Source organism: Drosophila sechellia, chromosome X (assembly GCF_004382195.2).
Source record: "Drosophila sechellia strain sech25 chromosome X, ASM438219v1, whole genome shotgun sequence".
In the NCBI taxonomy this organism is placed as follows: domain Eukaryota; kingdom Metazoa; phylum Arthropoda; class Insecta; order Diptera; family Drosophilidae; genus Drosophila; species Drosophila sechellia.
The window spans coordinates 597,074-613,644 of NC_045954.1; the positions used below are offsets into that span (position 1 = coordinate 597,074).

The 16,571-nt window shown below is 47.9% G+C and overlaps 4 protein-coding genes and 1 long non-coding RNA gene across 7 annotated transcripts; 3 read left to right on the top strand and 2 right to left on the bottom strand.

Moving 5' to 3' along the window:
• Positions 1-97: 97 nt before the first annotated feature.
• Positions 98-3,960, top strand: LOC6615882 (myb-binding protein 1A). The gene is made up of 4 exons (XM_032726663.1): positions 98-537; positions 601-972; positions 1,031-2,311; positions 2,372-3,960. Exons 1-4 carry the CDS (start codon positions 214-216, stop codon positions 3,779-3,781), a joined length of 3,387 nt encoding a protein of 1,128 aa, XP_032582554.1. The 5' UTR covers positions 98-213; the 3' UTR covers positions 3,782-3,960.
• Positions 3,833-6,047, bottom strand: LOC6615883 (caspase-8). Of its 2 annotated transcripts, none has more exons than XM_002040217.2 (5): positions 5,704-6,047; positions 4,863-5,612; positions 4,443-4,805; positions 4,222-4,376; positions 3,833-4,158 (listed from the first exon to the last, which is right to left on the bottom strand). In XM_002040217.2, exons 1-5 carry the CDS (start codon positions 5,791-5,793, stop codon positions 4,026-4,028), a joined length of 1,491 nt encoding a protein of 496 aa, XP_002040253.1. In that variant the 5' UTR covers positions 5,794-6,047; the 3' UTR covers positions 3,833-4,025. The 2 variants fall into 2 exon arrangements, with proteins under 2 accessions (XP_002040253.1, XP_032582555.1); XM_032726664.1 differs by having other exon boundaries at positions 4,863-5,631; positions 5,704-5,790.
• Positions 6,048-6,199: 152 nt separating this feature from the next.
• Positions 6,200-13,871, top strand: LOC6615884 (protein suppressor of sable). 2 transcript variants are annotated; one of them, XM_032726662.1, is made up of 6 exons: positions 6,200-6,615; positions 8,489-8,868; positions 8,929-9,164; positions 9,834-11,119; positions 11,180-11,304; positions 11,399-13,871. In XM_032726662.1, exons 2-6 carry the CDS (start codon positions 8,592-8,594, stop codon positions 13,450-13,452), a joined length of 3,978 nt encoding a protein of 1,325 aa, XP_032582553.1. In that variant the 5' UTR covers positions 6,200-6,615; positions 8,489-8,591; the 3' UTR covers positions 13,453-13,871. The 2 variants fall into 2 exon arrangements, with proteins under 2 accessions (XP_032582553.1, XP_032582552.1); XM_032726661.1 differs by having other exon boundaries at positions 6,200-6,570.
• Positions 13,872-14,329: 458 nt separating this feature from the next.
• Positions 14,330-15,931, top strand: LOC6615885 (GATA zinc finger domain-containing protein 1). Its single transcript, XM_002040219.2, has 2 exons — positions 14,330-15,466; positions 15,543-15,931. Exons 1-2 carry the CDS (start codon positions 14,440-14,442, stop codon positions 15,749-15,751), a joined length of 1,236 nt encoding a protein of 411 aa, XP_002040255.1. The 5' UTR covers positions 14,330-14,439; the 3' UTR covers positions 15,752-15,931.
• Positions 15,789-16,526, bottom strand: LOC116802328. Its single transcript, XR_004362691.1, has 2 exons — positions 16,459-16,526; positions 15,789-16,358 (listed from the first exon to the last, which is right to left on the bottom strand). It is a non-coding gene; the product is annotated as an uncharacterized LOC116802328 (long non-coding RNA).
• Between the last annotated feature and the right edge of the window lie 45 nt (positions 16,527-16,571).

Genomic DNA, 16,571 nt, shown 5'->3' on the forward strand with positions numbered 1-16,571 from the left:
AATTAAACATTTTCAAATGCAATTTCAAATGTTCAGAGGAAAGTTTTCGATAGGCGAAATACCGCCTTCCGATTTCAAATAACAATATGCTCTGATAGCACCCTCCGGCTGTCGATAACTCAACTTTGCGCACGTGCATATAAAATAGAAATAGGACGTTCTTTCTGAAATAATTTAAAGGTAAATTAAGTGATCCCCAAAAACAGAACAGAAATGAAAAGCAAGGTGGATAAACCCATAACCACTGGTGCACCAAGTGCAACCAAGACAAAGGCCAAGGAGGACCGCAAGCGGGCAAAAACTCAGAAATCCGACGCGGACACGCAGATACCGGCCAAGATTTTGAAGAAGTCCAAGAAGGTGAAGCCGGCGGAGACCGAGGAAAAGGAAAATATCGCGAGCAACGGCAACCTGAAGGTGTCGCAGATCAACAAGGCCGTTTTTGTGGTCTTCAAAAAGATGCAGGGCAGTCAACTGACCAAGAAGATGATCAATTCGCTCATAACACTGCTGCGCGATGACACAAATGCTGAGCAGGTGGGTGCCTACCAGCTGTCTAAGTAGTTCCGCTAACCAATTGTTGCAATTCTTCGTCCTCAGCGCGCTGCAACCACCGGCTACGTGCTCAAGCGCCTGATCCGCTCCACAGGAGCAGATGACATGAAGACGGTGAGCCTGGCCGCCAGTTACATACACTGCATCCTAACCGCCGTGCCCGCCATCGACGCTTTTGAGGTTCTGGAGACTCTGAAGCGAGACCTGGCCGTTGGCAGCCAGCAGAGGGGCAAGGAGGACTCACTAGCGGCCGTCGGTCAAGTGGTTACAGCCTTCGGCATTTTGCAGAGCCCGCAGTTCGCCAAGGCCGAGCCCAAGCTGGTTACGGCAGTCTTCCAGATTCTGGCAGCCCAGCTAAAGGGCAGGGAGTACTTGGTGTCTCTGTGTGGTGATATCCTGGCGGTCTCCTTTAAACAGGTTAGTCCTTAAGTTTTTCCGAAGGGGATTGACTACAGTTTCTTATGATTTTACGTAGCTACCCGCTGCGATCTTCGAGGAGTACGTGTGGCCACTTCTGCAACCCGAGCTAAACAAGCCGTTGAGTGGCTTGAGAGTAAACACTTGCGATGTCTTGCTCGCCGTGCATCTGACCTATTCGTCCGTACTGGGACGAGAGAACATTCTAGCCAGCTTGTGGCCCAAGAAACCAGTGTACTCACAGCTTTTCGATTTGTATTTCTCTGGCTCCACCATTCACAGCGATGACGTATACGCCAGATTGGCTAGTTTTCTTATGAATGGCGGAAAGGAAATGCTCGCCGCCTGGCAGCAGTATATCGATTCCAAGCAGCCCCTCAAACTGAATGCAGCCAAGGCGTGTGCCATCCAAGTACTGAGCAACGTGCTCCGCAACTTTAAGCCAAGGGAAGAACAACTTATCCTGGATATCTTTACACCGACCTGTGTACAGTTCCTGCTGCAGGAATGTTCATCTGTGAAATGGAACAAAGGTGAGGGCAAGAAACCGTCGCTAAAGAAGCTGAAGGAGATTTGCTTCAAGTTCGAGGGATCCTTGGTTTCGTGTTACGAAAAGCAGTTCCAAAACGATGATAACAAACTTCAGCTGCTGCTCAAACTGCTGGAGCACACACTGCAGCTGGACTCGGTGATATCCTTGCCGCGTTTCTGCCAGAAACTGATAAATCAACTAAGCGTCGAAAGCCTTTACAAGCTGTACGACTACTACAACAACAAACTGTACTCATTGGAGGACGAGGACAGAGTCAGCCGAGTGCATTGCCTTAACCAGATGCAATTGATACTGAACCACTCAAAGCTTAGCCAGGCAACACAATGGCGACAGAAGCAGTTGAACTACCTGCTGCTCGCTGGCTTTTTCCACTTAGATGCCAGTAAGAAGCCGTGTGAAGCTGCCCAAGCCAGCGCTTTTAGTCGCCAGTGCGCGGCGCGTTGTGAGGAGATATTCCTGGGCTCCCTGCTGCACAAGTGCTCGGGTCTGCCAGGACTTTGCCACTTGCTGCAGAAGACATTGAGTTACCTTAACAAAAAGTTGGGAGAACCGGATGCAGAGAGCAAATTGCGTTCGCCGAGAGACGAATCACTGCAAAAGGAATGGAAGCAGGTCGAGAAACTGCTGGCGCGGCCCAGCAAGGAATCGGATGTCGTTGGCCAAACATTCGAGGCTCTAATCCTGTTTGTTTCTTTGGCTTTGTGCACAAAGATTCCCCCATCCGTCACTGTGTTGGAGGATCTGATTATCTGCCGTAAGAATGCACTGCAAAAGAGCAAGGATCAAGTAAGTGGAGAACCTATACTTCAATGTTTACCTAAATCTAAAATAACTGGTTTGCTCTAGGTTAAAGAAGAGCTCAAATGGCAGGACGTGCTCACAGATGCCCTACTCCAGTTACTTTTGCAAACAGGTCATTTCTGGCGGGAGTTTGTTCAACTGGTGGCCACCGCTTTGATTCCGCACCTTGAGCACGGTAACCTAGAACAGGTCCTCGAAGTGTTCAACATGAACAAAAATCCCTTGAGCAAGAAGGACGATGGCGAGGAGGAGAGCGAAGACGAAGTCGACGAGGAAGAATCGTTGAAGGATTCGAGCGATGATTCAGACGATGAAGAGGAGGACGAAGACGAGGACGATGAAGAGTCCCATTTGGCCCAAATTCGAGAGAGCGTTCGCCAGGCTTTGGTCAACGATGGCGACGCTGATGACGATGGCGCCAGTAGCGTGGATTGGAACGATGTGGACGAGGAGCAGGGCAAACGCTTGAATGCTGCTTTGGAGCAGTCTTTTCAAATGTTCCGACCCAAGTCGCGCAAAGCCCAGGAGAAGGAGCGTCCCACCAAATCGGAACGCATTGATAACACCAACCTGCTGCACTTCCGCATTCGTGCCTTGGATTTGTTGGAGCTCTTCATAAACAAGAAACCAACTCAATCGGTAATCCTGGACGTGCTGCATTGCGTCTTCCAGGTGTACGGCCATTGCGCTGCAGACAGCAAACTACAATCCTTGCGAGAAGCCAGTTTGAAGTTGCTCAAAAAGATACTTGCCAGGAATATCGAACTCAAGGAAAATCAGAGCACCGCACCCATTCTGGAAGCCATTGAGCAGCTAATGTCGTCTGGCGAGGAGCATTCAGAAGAGGACCAAGAGAACGGCAAGCAGCCCGCCAGCCGACAGGCCAAAGGAGACATCATTATTTGGCGGGACAAGTGCTTTGCCTACCTGGTCAGCCAGGCATCAGCAGATGGCAAGCCCAAGGAAAGTGCTGTCTGGCCCCTTCTAGTCGAATTTCTGGAGCTGTGGGTAGCCAAGCGACGTAGTCGCCTCTCTCTAGCCAGTTTCGAAGCCCTCTTTCAGTCTGGCCAATGGCAGGGCGTTGCTCCACTGGCTGTTGTCCTGGCCTCCCACTTGGACGTACAGAAAACGCGCAGTTTTCGGCGGGCACAGATATTGAAGCTGCTCAGCGAGCAAGGTCGCCGGCTCGAAGCCGCTTTCAAGGACAACTGCTCGTCTTCCAACAAATTTGAGAAGAAGATAGCCAGATACGTAAATCAGCTAGAAACGGAGACTAGTAGTCCCAAGGAACTCAATCTGCTGCTTAAGATCCTCGCCCAAGGAGGCGAGAAGCGTCAGAAACTACGTGAACAGATTCAGCTCGTCGCCAAAAACCTTCAACCCAACAAGAAGGCGGCGAAGCAGAAGCAGGCAGCCGCCAAACCTATGGTCGTGGATGATGAAGAGTCCACATAAAATAAAAGAAGGAAACACCCCAATAAGAAACCTTACAATAAGATGTATAAATATCTTGCATAATATAGGATACTATTAATTTTTTTGTTCTTTTTAAAATGTCTGACGAAAAGTACTAAATTAGTATTGAAGTCAATGAATAAATAGCAAAAGCCAGTACAGTAAACTAAACTAAAAAATGTATCTTTATCTTTATAAAGCAATTTGAGTGGCCGTTCAACTGCGCACACGTTAAAAACTAGAATCACTGGCGAGGTGGGAAGTACACGTGCTGGCGAAATGTGCTTTTAACATTCGGCACCATGGACTCGTCGTTACTGCCTCGCTTTTTAGACACCTCGTTTGTGACAATCGTCAGGATATCGGCTATGTGTTCACTGAAGTCGCAAAGAAAAACTTATGCATTAATTCGGGGCTAGCTTGCTTTGGCAGCTTTTTACCTGGAGGAATGGGAATCGATGGCATCGCACAGGCTCCCGATGAACCAGCTGCCTTTTTGGGTGTGGCGCAGAGCAGCATATCCATTCACCGTGGACATGGCCCGCAGCATGTTGATGTGCTGGCCCGGCGACCGGGTGGTCACGTCTAGATTAAACTGAAAGAGGATAACGAAAATGTATAAGCTTTTTATGCGACGACTTCATCCCCTTGGTGTACTTACGGGCTCATTTTGCTCCTTTTTCTGGGCAGGCTTCTCCTGGCAGGCTTGTATGATTAGCAACTTGGGTTTGTTGGACAGGGTCCCGTAGCTGCAGAGCATGTTCTCGATATCCGAGATCTTCAGGGCGATGCTGTTCGCTCCGTAGACGGCCTCCTCGAAGCCGTGGCTCAGGATGAAGACCACTAGGGAATCGCGCAGGAGCGATCTCTCGCACGCACTGCGAATGCGCTCTATGATGCCCAGATGATCCACGTTGTCGTACGCCTCCACATTGTATCCCATCGAGGAAAACACCTCGATTAGTCGTTCCTTATCCACATCCGTGCCATCGCGTCTATGCAGTGGGTCGGGCGACAGAAGTTTCTGTGGAGAGGGCAATGGTGTACTTTTTTTTGTTACTCAATATTGCAGAGATGCAACCTTAATATCCTTGCTAACATTCCGGTGAAACTCCTGCTGGTTGATAATCAAGGCGATTCCTGCGTTCTCCCGGGTCAACTTAAGAGCACCTATTCGTTTTATAGCAGGAGCCTTCGACTGCTGGTTGTCCGATTCGATCTCTTGCTTGATTGCCATCGCAGCAGTGCCAGCCGCATCTGGCTCCGGAGCGTTACTAATGATGGTGTCTGTGATCAACTTGGCTTGCGCATGCAGATCGTTGAACTTTAAATGCTCGACCAGCAGGTCAACATTGCTGCCTGCTGCATTTATGTCCCCCAACTTTATGCTCCTTTTGGTCAGCCAATCCAGCAAAAAGATCTCCAGGTACGCGGGATCGTAGAAGCGAAGTGGGTCTCCTGCCTGCTGGCTCGCCACCTTTTCGCCAACATCTAGGAACAAGCGACCACTCTGCGCCAACGACAACTCCTCACACATCCTGTAGAGACTCTTCAACAGAGGATGAACATGCAGCGTGATCCCAGCGATATGCGGCAAGTAGTGCATTCGAAGCTCCTGCCAGCAGAAACCCAGTCTGCGGAGCACCTTGCGGGCCCCAATGATGCACAGGGCCTCCACGAGATGTCTTCTCCAAGTTTCTGGCCGGGACTTGGCGAACTTTATGAGTAGATCACTTTGCGATAAGTCTGATCGTGCCATGACCAATAGTTTCTGCAGAATGTAGGTGGCATCCGAGTGGTCGTCGCCATAAAGCAGAAAGCAAAGGCCGACCTAAAAGAAAACGAAGGTTCTACTGTTTAAATAACACTTTGCGCTAACCGATAGGTCGTATTCGAAAAGTCCACCCAGGGATGTGCCATACCTTTTGGGCGAAGTTCATGTCACGTTCTGCGTAGATCAGATCGTTCTGATCTATGGTGTCCAGATGAATCAACAGGTTCGAACCGGCCATGGCGATCGGGAATGTTTCACTTTATTGAATGGCTGATAACTTGCATCCGCTGACATCAGATAGCCGTGGCCTGGAGAGCTTCAACCGCTCGATATCGATAAATTGATATGTTTTCTGCAATAGCGAAAGATCGGAGTGCTACCTTTTAATTATGCTTAAGAAATAGATTATGTAGTATTTTTATATAGAAGTTTAACAACCGCACAAACGGTTAATATTTAAGAATGTCGCAGCCAGCGAGCCTTTAGCTTTAAAAGAAAGCTTGCGTTCATGGGTTTTAAGGAAATACCAAATATACTAGGTAAAAACATCGATTAACTGATATCATCCAACACGACGATATGTTCTCTCCGAAAGATATCGATGTACTGGTATTTTTATGTTTTCACACCTCTAGTTCGTTTAAGTCGATCTGTTGAACTGTTAACAACACAACTCCTGAATATTATGTTTTGGACGAAAAGTTTTATTAATTTAATGTTTTTGTATATTGTATTCTGTCCATGAGCGTAACAGAGACAGACAGAGAGAAAGGGACAGATACTGAGATACGGGGCCCTCAGGCAGAGAAAGGGCGAAAGCAAGCTACAAGCGGGTGCGAGCGAGAGCGCGCGCTTGCCTCACGCATATATATATAAATCTGTACATACATATAGTATCAGAAAAAAGACTAAAGCCGCTATCGATTTACGAAAACTGGCGAAAACTTCGACGATTTGTCTCGAACCTATCTATGTACCTCACAACCACGTATCATCAAATACGTATAAGTCAGATGTATGTCAAACATATATATACATATGCATGTATATACACATCTATGTAAGGCCACTGCTATATCCCATATATGCCTCTATATATATATGTATATACTTATCCACCTACTGTACCACTTCCACATTATGTAAGCAGCGACGCAAACAAAACACTAATGCAGGAAATCCGAAAAGCAAAATGCGAAATGCAAAACAACGAACCAACAAAATCCCATCTATAAACCGAAAAACGAACAGCAATGTTATAACAAATACCGAAAAGTTGTAAATGTTCCACAAAAAAAAGCATAAAGCAGTCGTAAAATCACGCTAAGAGAGTAAGATCGAACAAATGAAATGTTTGTATGGCATAAGTAGTTCCCAGATTATTGTATGTACCTCAATGCATATGCATGTGTGCGTATGCATGTATGTATGTATGTTTCTGGGGGCCATGTCTTCCCACGCCCACGTACGCGGGTGCTAGAAAGGGACAGATGGTGCCAATTTTTAAAATTGCATACACTTGATTTTGGAACGCCAGCCAAACAAAAAGATAAATTGCGTGCTTTTCTTTTGCTGCTTGTATGTACGTAAATATGTACATATGCTAGTGCAAACTGCGCAGCAGGGCAGCCACACGCATGCACGCCTTCCATTTACAGAGCATTCAAACAAATTCGCACCGAAAACAAAACAAAAACTTTTCACCTCAAGTGTAACAATTATATTCGAATTCGCTTTGAAGTCGCTGTAAAATATATGTATGTATGTATAAACGACAAAAACATTTTGCCTCGCAGTACACACACACGCGCACTCGCACTGTACGCCTCGGCTGTGTGTGTGTGCCCTGCTTTGATCATGGGTGTGCGAGCGAGTCGACTGCATGGCAATCGCGAGTAAGAACTAAACACGCGCTCTATATGCACGTGTGTGAGTGTCCTTAGACACATTGGATTTTGTGATTTTCATCAATCGCAATGACTACGTGCATCAGCTACATCCAAATGTATACACGCATCCGCGCCATATGTACATTGCTACGAGCATTTACATTCATATGTACATATGCGCGTGTGGCCTATAACGGTTCACTTCGCTTACGCACAATAATAAAGGCAAACGACTACGACTTTCCCATTGTTCCCAGGCTCAATGGAAAGCCACACCGTTGCTTTCGACTTTCGCTTTTCGGATTCTGGAATTTGTTTCGCTGTCCAAAACTACGTATAACTGAATCTTTGTTTGTCAAATATGATTTAAGAAAATTGTAAAAAGTGAATTTTCGCTTCTCGTTCTCTACACACAACAAATCTGCTGGCGCAACTTTGTTGATCACTTTTATTTTATAGTGCTAGCATGCCAGGACCCATACCCTTTAATTCGTCAAACTGATTTGCTTGTTATTTTGTTGCTGCACTTTGGAACTAGCCATTGCCAGGCTAAGCCTGAGCGATCCGATCCCACTTTAACCAATCAACAAAGAGCAATCCCAACCATTGTCAGCGAAAAGTTTTCATTAACTTTCAGAATCACGGAAATCCGAGTAGTCCTTTGTTATACCAGCCATTTTATATTGTATTTACCTCAAAAACATTCATGTAGCATTTTATCAAGCAACGCTTGATTTTAGTGTAAACCAATTCCTTTCATTCTGTTCAAAATTTTGATCAATGGGGCGATTCAAATAATCCCCGAATGAGTTTGGAAAAAAAGAATAAGGGGCATCGTTGTTATTTACTTAGAAGCGGAGTATGGTCTAATTTCCACCTCTTTAGTGTTGCTGGCGGTTGCTTTATTTTAAGATACCATTTTATATTGTAATTGGACGTTGAAGGCAGATTACAAGACGTCCTTATATATGATTAGATAGGGATTTTACCTTAAAACAGATTTATGCATCCATATATGGTATTCAAAATCCGATCCCTTAACAGCTTTTCCAGCTTGTGAGTGCAGCAACAAAGAGGAAGGCCACTTTTTTTAAGGGGACCAATTATTCCAATCTCATCCTGTAAGGGATTAGCTGCCAAATCGATAATGTCAGTCGCTATAACGGATGAACCCCTAATTGACTTGGAAGAGGATTTAGAGGATGGCGAGATCGACGACGATGAGGAAGACGAGCAGCAATCTTCAAAAATCCAAGCACAAAAGAAGACTTCCGTAGGGGACGACGATGTGCAGTTTGTGGGTGTCGAGGCTAGGAACCAAAATGCCGTAGACGAAGATGTCGTCTACGTGGGACCATCGACAGATGCCGGTGGCCCACAAAACAGCAACAGCAGCAAGTCAAAGAAGCCTCGCCCATTGGAAGGTGAAAGCTCATTCAGTTGTTTCGTTGATTCTTCTTGTTTAATCCGGACGTATTCCCTAGATGACCATGCTAGCAGCATTGAGTTGGCCATTGCCAATGCCCTCAAGAAGAAGGGCATAGAGCCCCCAATGCCCCGCATGCGTTCGTCTAACCAGGATACGAGCGATCAGTCTTTGGAGGGATGCGGGGAGGGACTGGCTACCGCCAATCCCCTTCTGCAGTCAACTCGCAGCAGCAGACGAAGGAAACGCAAGAAAGAACGTGAGCGCGAGCAGAAGAAAGACAAGGAGCACCAGGTGAGACCATCACATTATGTCCAAATGCTGACAAATGCGGTATACCCTTCTGCTCCAGGAGCAAGGTTTATATAGTTGTAGCTATTCTTGGATTGGCACTTACGAAATGATTTTTACAATATTAACGTTTGTAAATAGAACATGGTTCTTCGGTGTTACATGGAAGCGGCTAACCCAGCCAGCGTGACCAAGTTCCACGACAAATTGTTTTCTGTTCCGACCCAACTCCCCGACCCTCCTGCACTTAATTCATCATTAGCGATCGGGTTTAGTATTACATGGCTCGTTCAGCTTGTTTCAACTCATTGGGTCGGTGGACAAGGCAGGGCCAAGTATAGGGATCTTAGAATAGGAGCAGCAAACTAAAGCTGACATGACATTACAGTACAGCATTCCTTATATCAGTACGGCGAACGCAGCAAATATCCATGTCGAATGTAACACGTCTGCTGTTCATATAGGGGATACCGAGACTTTGCAGGGGTTTCTCGCCAGGATGTCCATAACGGGAATTCTAGAATTATATTTTGTTGTTTAAATATGTACGTCGTTTTGTTATCCCCGCAGAAAGTTTCATTGAGGGATTTTAGTAATAGTTAAAAAGGTTATATGAGCACAAAAATGTTTTCTTATTGAAAATCCTATTGACTTTATCTTAATCCTTTCCAGAACCGTTCCCGACGTGACGAGAACGACGTGTCTGTAGTGCCGGGCGGCGTTGAGGACATGGACGAATATGAGATGATGAACGTACGTGGCGGCAGCCCGCCATCAGGAGGAGCGGCACCACCACTGTCCAGCTGCGGTCAGCGGTTTGGTGGTGCCGATTGGGACATGGACGACGGATCAGCCGCAACCGGAGCAGCTGGTCTTGGAACGGGCGGCGGAGGGGGTTACAACTCACACAGCAGCTATGATTCATACTCCGATGAGGAGCCAAATGGGCCCGGGCTAATGAATCAACGCCGCCGGACTCGAGGAGATAAGGAAAGGGAGCACCAGCGTGGCGTGAATAATCGCAAGCGCAGGGATCGCGATCGCCTTGACGGCGGCTTAGCTGGAAGCGGCTCCAAGCGAAATCGCCGCGATTCTGGCGAAGGAGGCGGCGGTGGACAGGAAAAGATGGGCGGCAGCAATCGCGTTGAGCCCCGCAAGCTGGAGCTGTGCAAGTTCTATCTAATGGACTGCTGTGCCAAGCGGGACAAGTGCTCCTACATGCACAAGGAGTTCCCCTGCAAGTACTACTACTTGGGGATGGATTGCTATGCAGGCGACGACTGCCTCTTCTACCACGGCGAACCGCTGTCCGAGCAGCTCCGCAACGTTCTGCTGAAACACATGGAGACGGCTCCGAAGGAGATCCTTGGTGATTTCAAGAGAATATCCAGAGACAATGCCCTGGTGCAGATGACACGGCGGCACGAACAGCTGTGTGAGCAATTGAATAGGGAGAACACGTGGAATTCGATTGGCTGCGGCTTAATAAGCAGGCGGCAGGACCAGCAAATGCAGCAACAGCAGCAACAGCTTCACTATCAACAGCAACAGCAGCAGCAGGAGCAACAGCAGGCGGCTGCGGATGGCGGCGGCTGCATTCCCTCTCTTTTGGACATGGTCATCAATCCACCACTTTCAGAAAATAAGCGCAAGTCTCGCTGGACCGAAAAGATGGGGGCCAAGGCAACAGCTGGAGCAGCGGCTTCTTTAGAAAGAGATAGCACATCGTCGGACGACAAGCCACTACCACCACACTTGGACTTAGCTAATCTCAGTCACGTCTTAAGTGCTGAAAACATGGCCAAGCTGAATAAGTTGGGCATTACGAATCTGGAGCAGATGCTTCAAGTGCCGTTTGGCCAGTTGACCGAGGCTGGCCTAACTCTGGTCGAGATCGGTGAGATTCAGCGCAAGGCCGAGGACGCCAAGCTGCAAACCCAAGCCGAAGTGGAAAGCAGGTGAGCTAATCATTGCAAAACTGAATACAATTTACTTATTATAATATATATGTTCACTAGCACTTCTCCTACAAAGCGGGAAACGGAGGCCAACAATAGTAACTCGAACAGCAACGGACTTATCATGGTGGACTACACGCAGTACCTCAAGGATGCACATGTCAACTTTTCGGGTAACGATCCGCGTGAGTAGATGGCACCTTTTGAATTTAATCTATTTGCTTTCATTCTGGTCACGGCGTTATGAATAATTTGATTAACTTGCGAATTTCATTCCAGTGGACGACGATCGGGATGACGACGAACAACTGATCATAGACGATGGCAACGATTCCACCGCCGAAGAGGAGCAACAACCTAAGCCAGCCAAGGCACCGCCAGCCGCCACCCATGAATCAGGCACAGAGGAGGCACCCTTGCCTTCTGTTTTCGACTTGCCGAGCTTCATGAACAACATGCTGGGTCAGGGATCCTCAGCAAGGCAGTTGCTGCCCGCCAGTGCCACGTCGCCCAATCAGGAGAATGCGCATTTGCCTGGAGGAGATCAATCGACACATAAATCAGCGCCCATCGGCGGAGGCACCCCAACCAACGTGCTCGGCCGGATTCTGTTCGGCGACAAACAATCTGACCCGGAGGCTAGAGCAGCTTTCTATCGCGACATCATACGGAATCCCTTCAAGGCTCACAGTGGTGATGGCGACGTGGACTCCAGCAATGAGAACTCCAATTCCAATTCACATTCGCTGACGCCAACTCCCACGCCAGAACCGGGATCCCAATCCCCCAAGCCGGAGGACCACGATCAGGAGATGCCAGAACTGCCTGTCATTACACCAGCGTTGCCGCCGACAACTCCTTCGCTCTATGTACGTCGTTCCATGTATGACTTCGATCCCGTCAAAGAGCAAGAGCACGGGCGACAGGAGCTCCTTACGGAGGAGAAGCAACAGTACCAGCGTGATACGGACATGCGACTACCGTTCGTGCCGATGAAACACTATATGCCTGCCACCGAGATCGACGCGGCGATCTTCTCGCACACTCCGATCCGCTGGCAGCTGCAGGAAGTAATCATAGAGGATAGCAGTTATTCACAGATTAGGGCCAGTGCTCTACACAAGGAGCAGCGGGATCTACGCGATCCCCGAATGCGTCGGATTCTCGGCCTTTCGGAAACGCCTGATAACAGTGCACCCTTGGGCTCCGTGCCCATTATGGCCCCAAGCTCCTTTTCGGGCGACAACAGTGCGCGTTGCGCCACGACCATCGCTTCCCCGGATTGGGAGACTCCGTTTCGTGATTCCACCCCCAGTTCACCGCCCCCGTCCTTGGTTACCCTACCGTCGATGAGTGTGCCACCGCCGTCGATGAGGGTACCGCCTCCGAACATACAGGTAGAAAAGCCAGCTGTGCGGACAGATCCACGTCGCGATCCCAGGAGAGCCGTTCTGCAGGCTCAAACTAAAGCTGCTAATACGGCAAACACCACAGCACCCAATGCCTCTGGTGGCAACAAGCAAATCTCCGAAATCCGAAGCCTGCTGCAGGTTTCCAGCTGGTACAACAACCTCGGCACCAACAATAAGATTATGGTGAACCAACAGCTCGCCCTGGTCTTTACCGAGCTCAAGAAGTTCCATCACCTGCCGAATGATGCTCCGAAAATTTTCGATGTCAGCTTTATAGTTAACAACACAACGTTGCAGCAGATCTTCGCCAAGCTTTTTATCTTTGTAGATGACAATGGCGAGGTGGTGCAGATTCCCGAGGAGCCCAACGGTAATGGTGCTGCTCTTGGTAGCGGCGGAGATTCTGGAGGCGGAGTAGGAGGCGGAGGAGGAGGAGTAGGAGGAGGAGGAGTAGTGCTTCCAAATCTATCGCAACCCCCACCAAATCTGAGCCAAATGTTAAGGCTACCGCCACCGAACATACGAATGCTTCGCATGTCGGGAATGATGATGCAAATGGGCAACGTGGGACCCCCTTTTAATCAGCCACCGCCACGAGGAGGACTGATGGGAATGCCTCCGAATGGCAATGGATTAAACCAGGGCGTTGGCAATATGGGAGGACTTGGCCAGTTGGGGATAAACCAAGGAGGAGGACCTGTGCCCAATGGCAATCCCTTCAACCCATTTGGTGGGAACAATGGGGGAGGAGCTGGCGTCATGAACAACATGAATTCAATGGGCAACATGGGCATGGGCTTCAATAACTTCAACAATAATGGCGGCAGAGGAGGGCACTTTCCGGGCGGAGGATCAGGCGGAAACGGCAACGGAAACAATCGCAACCAGCGAGGCGGCAACCACCGGAACCGCAACATTTAAAGGCCAATGCGTTGCGAAAAGGAACGAAAAGGAACTCTTTTGCCCCAATGATCTTAAAGCGATGCTATGCCCCATGACCCTTCCCCCCAACCATACCATACGTCGTGGAAAACTTGTGGTTTTCCGCGCACCTTCCCCGAAAATCCAGGCATGACTCCTTGTAAATGTATTTTATTCCCGAATACCCATTATTGTCACTATTTTTTTCGCTAGGTGTAAGGATCTTACTAGCTATACGAATAGTAAAGAGTAAATAACAAAACAATACGGAGTAAGAACGGAAAGTGAAGCAGAACCGCTGTACGCAGCCCTTTTTAACAAACTTTTTTAAATTATGTAGGATAATCTGTTCAATAGCCCGAGTACTACATTGATTAACTAGACGTACGAACTCAAAATAAATGACAACTTTTAAGTAATGTGCCATGCGTAGGTTGCTGGGCCGCCCGGATGAGCAGAAGGAAATGAATAGATTTTGAAAGTGTGCGAGACTCTACACCTAAAATCTTTTGAAATCTTTTGCGTATTTTAATCAATGCTAAATTCTGAATTCAACCATTTTTAATTTAGTTCCTACTAGGTTTATTTATACGTTTACGTTTAATTTATGACTCCTGCGGATTTGAACTTAAACTCGCAGTATAGCGCAATTCTACCTGATACACTTGCCATCGAATCTAATGTAATAATAATATAAACGGTATCTATATTCAATTTCTCGCTAGTGGCGTTTTGTTAAATTTCCCTATAAACTTCGTTGGTAAAAGAACGTTGACAACGTTTTTGAATTCTAAAAAAAACCAGGGCTGCATTGGTCATAGCACAGTTGGCCACCTGGCACACCCGCCGATCCGGTCTGGCAACACTGGTGTAACAAAAACATACTACACACACTACGTTGTTTTACATAGGAGCACAAGTACATTTAATGATTTGAAAATCACTACAATCTGAATAAGGGCTAACCGATCGTTTCATGGATTAGCCATGTCAACCGACGCTGACCTAAGCAAGTGCGTCAGTCCCACGTATCAGGTGTCAATCGCGAACGACGGCCTCCAAGCAGAAGCCGCCGGAGAGCTGGCGGTGGCCTCCATTGTCGCAGCTTCCTCCTACTCCTGCGAGCCACAGAAGGACTCCACCGACATGGACGTGGACATGGAGATAGACAACGATCTTACCACTAGCGAACGGATGCCAACGGTGGACGAGCTGGAGCAGCCGATTGATTCCAAAACGAAACCGGGGAAAAAGGATGTAAAGGAGGAGGAGGAGCAGGAGGACGCGCAGGACCAGAAGCCATTGGAAGACAGTTTCCTGCAACCGCCCAGCCCAGCCATCAAAATCGAGGAGGAGGACAAGCCAGTGAAGCCGCCGTCGCAGCCACAGACTCAGACTCAGGAGGAAGTCGCGCCCAGTTCACCGGAGACAGCTACGAATACCAGCCAGAGAACTGCGGGCAAGATCACCCGTAGCAGTCTAAATGGCACAGCCAACCAGGCGCCCACGCGCTCCCCAACGATAATAAAGCGTCTGCGGAAGAGCACGCGCTTCAAGGCCAAGCAAACGGGCAAGGGCGCTCCCGGAAGCGGCAGTAGCCAGTCAAATGGCCACAATAGCGGGGCGAATGGTTCCACCGGCAGCTCAGTGCACCTCGCGGGCGCTGGCGCCCATCCTAGTAATACCAACAAGCATGGGAAGTCCGGTCCAGCGGGCACAGGCGGGACCACTGGGGCCCGTAATCGCCGCGCTCTTTTCAAGAAACCAGCACAGAAGACTCCCAAGGTGCAGGCAAGCACCAGGTTCGTGAGGAGCCTTTTCCATAAGGGCAGCTATATACAAATAGGGGATATCGTCAGCATTGTGGACAGCGATCAGAATCTGTACTACGCCCAGATACGCGGTCTGCTTGTAGACGCCTATTGCGAGAAGTCCGCCTTCCTCACCTGGCTGATTCCCACGCAGGACAGTCCGGATCCCCAGGAGGGCTTCGATCCCCCTACCTACCTGATCGGTATGCCCGTCCTGTCCTCCTGCCTGCTACCCAAAGTTATTTAAATTGTATTTTTGCTTAAATCCCGTGCCTGCAGGACCCGATGAGGAGCTGTCCCGGAAACTCTGCTACCTGGAGTTCGTTATGCATGCTCCCAGCAATTACTACTTCGACCGAAGCACCCCGTTTCCCCTGCCAGACGTGGATGAGTACACTGCCCAGAGATCGGGCGGCTACATCTGGACGCGGCTGCCGATAGTCAAGCGGGAAAAGGGCAATGGCCACAAAGCGGGCGGCGCCTCCTAGCAGAAGAGGTGGCTCAAGTGCAGGAAGGCCGGAGCCCTGAATTTGAACAATCTAATTTATTGCAACTTTTACTCTTCGTAAACGGGCTAATTGCCGAACAGAACATAATTCAAAAAGTACTTGGTGTACTGTAGTACCAACAATTAATGAATAAAATACAATTTTGTAATTATGGATAAAGTTGATAGTTTTTACTTTTAGAGTAAAACGTTTAAAAGTATGTATGTATGTAGTCTTGATCAGGATCAATAGCGGAGTCGAACTGTCCATGTCCATCTGACATGGAACCATAAAAGCAAGACTGTTGAGATTAAGCATGCAGCTTCCGGACACATAGTCGCAGGGCCTACTCTAATGCCGCCCAAAAGTGCCACGCCCACACTTTTGAAAAATGTTTTGATATTTCTTCGATTTTACTTTTTTGTAATTTGATCGGTATACCATATGCACAACATTCAAAATTTGGATTATTTTGTTGGCCGACAAACGATGTTTCCGATGTTTTTGGCGAAAAATATCGATGCTTTGAACATATTGCTTGAACATGTGCAACCGTGCAACCCTTATTCGGGAGTTCAAGACTTACATTTCAGATATTTATCCACGTCTTCCACAACGCCAGCCAAAACCAACAGCAATTCACAATAAATTTGCAATATGCTATTAGAAATTCTATTAAAAAATATAAAAAATTAATTTATACTTACAATTTATGCACTTTTCTACTTTGATGCGCAGTAGAAATGTAAAAACATCAATAATTCCTCGAAAAACATCGATGATAGTGATTTTTCGATAACATCGAAGACGTCGATGTTAT

Bases quoted from the DNA above. Each gene is read 5' to 3' on its own strand.
- LOC6615882 (XM_032726663.1), top strand. From the start codon at position 214: ATGAAAAGCAAGGTGGATAAACCCATAACCACTGGTGCACCAAGTGCA. The intron at 973-1,030 runs GTTAGTCCTTAA...GATTTTACGTAG, and splicing joins TGGCGGTCTCCTTTAAACAG to CTACCCGCTGCGATCTTCGA. The intron at 2,312-2,371 runs GTAAGTGGAGAA...GGTTTGCTCTAG, and splicing joins TGCAAAAGAGCAAGGATCAA to GTTAAAGAAGAGCTCAAATG.
- LOC6615885 (XM_002040219.2), top strand. From the start codon at position 14,440: ATGTCAACCGACGCTGACCTAAGCAAGTGCGTCAGTCCCACGTATCAG. The intron at 15,467-15,542 runs GTATGCCCGTCC...CCGTGCCTGCAG, and splicing joins TCCCCCTACCTACCTGATCG to GACCCGATGAGGAGCTGTCC.
- LOC6615884 (XM_032726662.1), top strand. From the start codon at position 8,592: ATGTCAGTCGCTATAACGGATGAACCCCTAATTGACTTGGAAGAGGAT. The intron at 8,869-8,928 runs GTGAAAGCTCAT...CGTATTCCCTAG, and splicing joins GAAGCCTCGCCCATTGGAAG to ATGACCATGCTAGCAGCATT. The intron at 9,165-9,833 runs GTGAGACCATCA...AATCCTTTCCAG, and splicing joins AGAAAGACAAGGAGCACCAG to AACCGTTCCCGACGTGACGA.
- LOC6615883 (XM_002040217.2), bottom strand. From the start codon at position 5,793: ATGGCCGGTTCGAACCTGTTGATTCATCTGGACACCATAGATCAGAAC. The intron at 4,806-4,862 runs GTTGCATCTCTG...CCCTCTCCACAG, and splicing joins ATGTTAGCAAGGATATTAAG to AAACTTCTGTCGCCCGACCC. The intron at 4,377-4,442 runs GTAAGTACACCA...ATCCTCTTTCAG, and splicing joins AAAAGGAGCAAAATGAGCCC to TTTAATCTAGACGTGACCAC.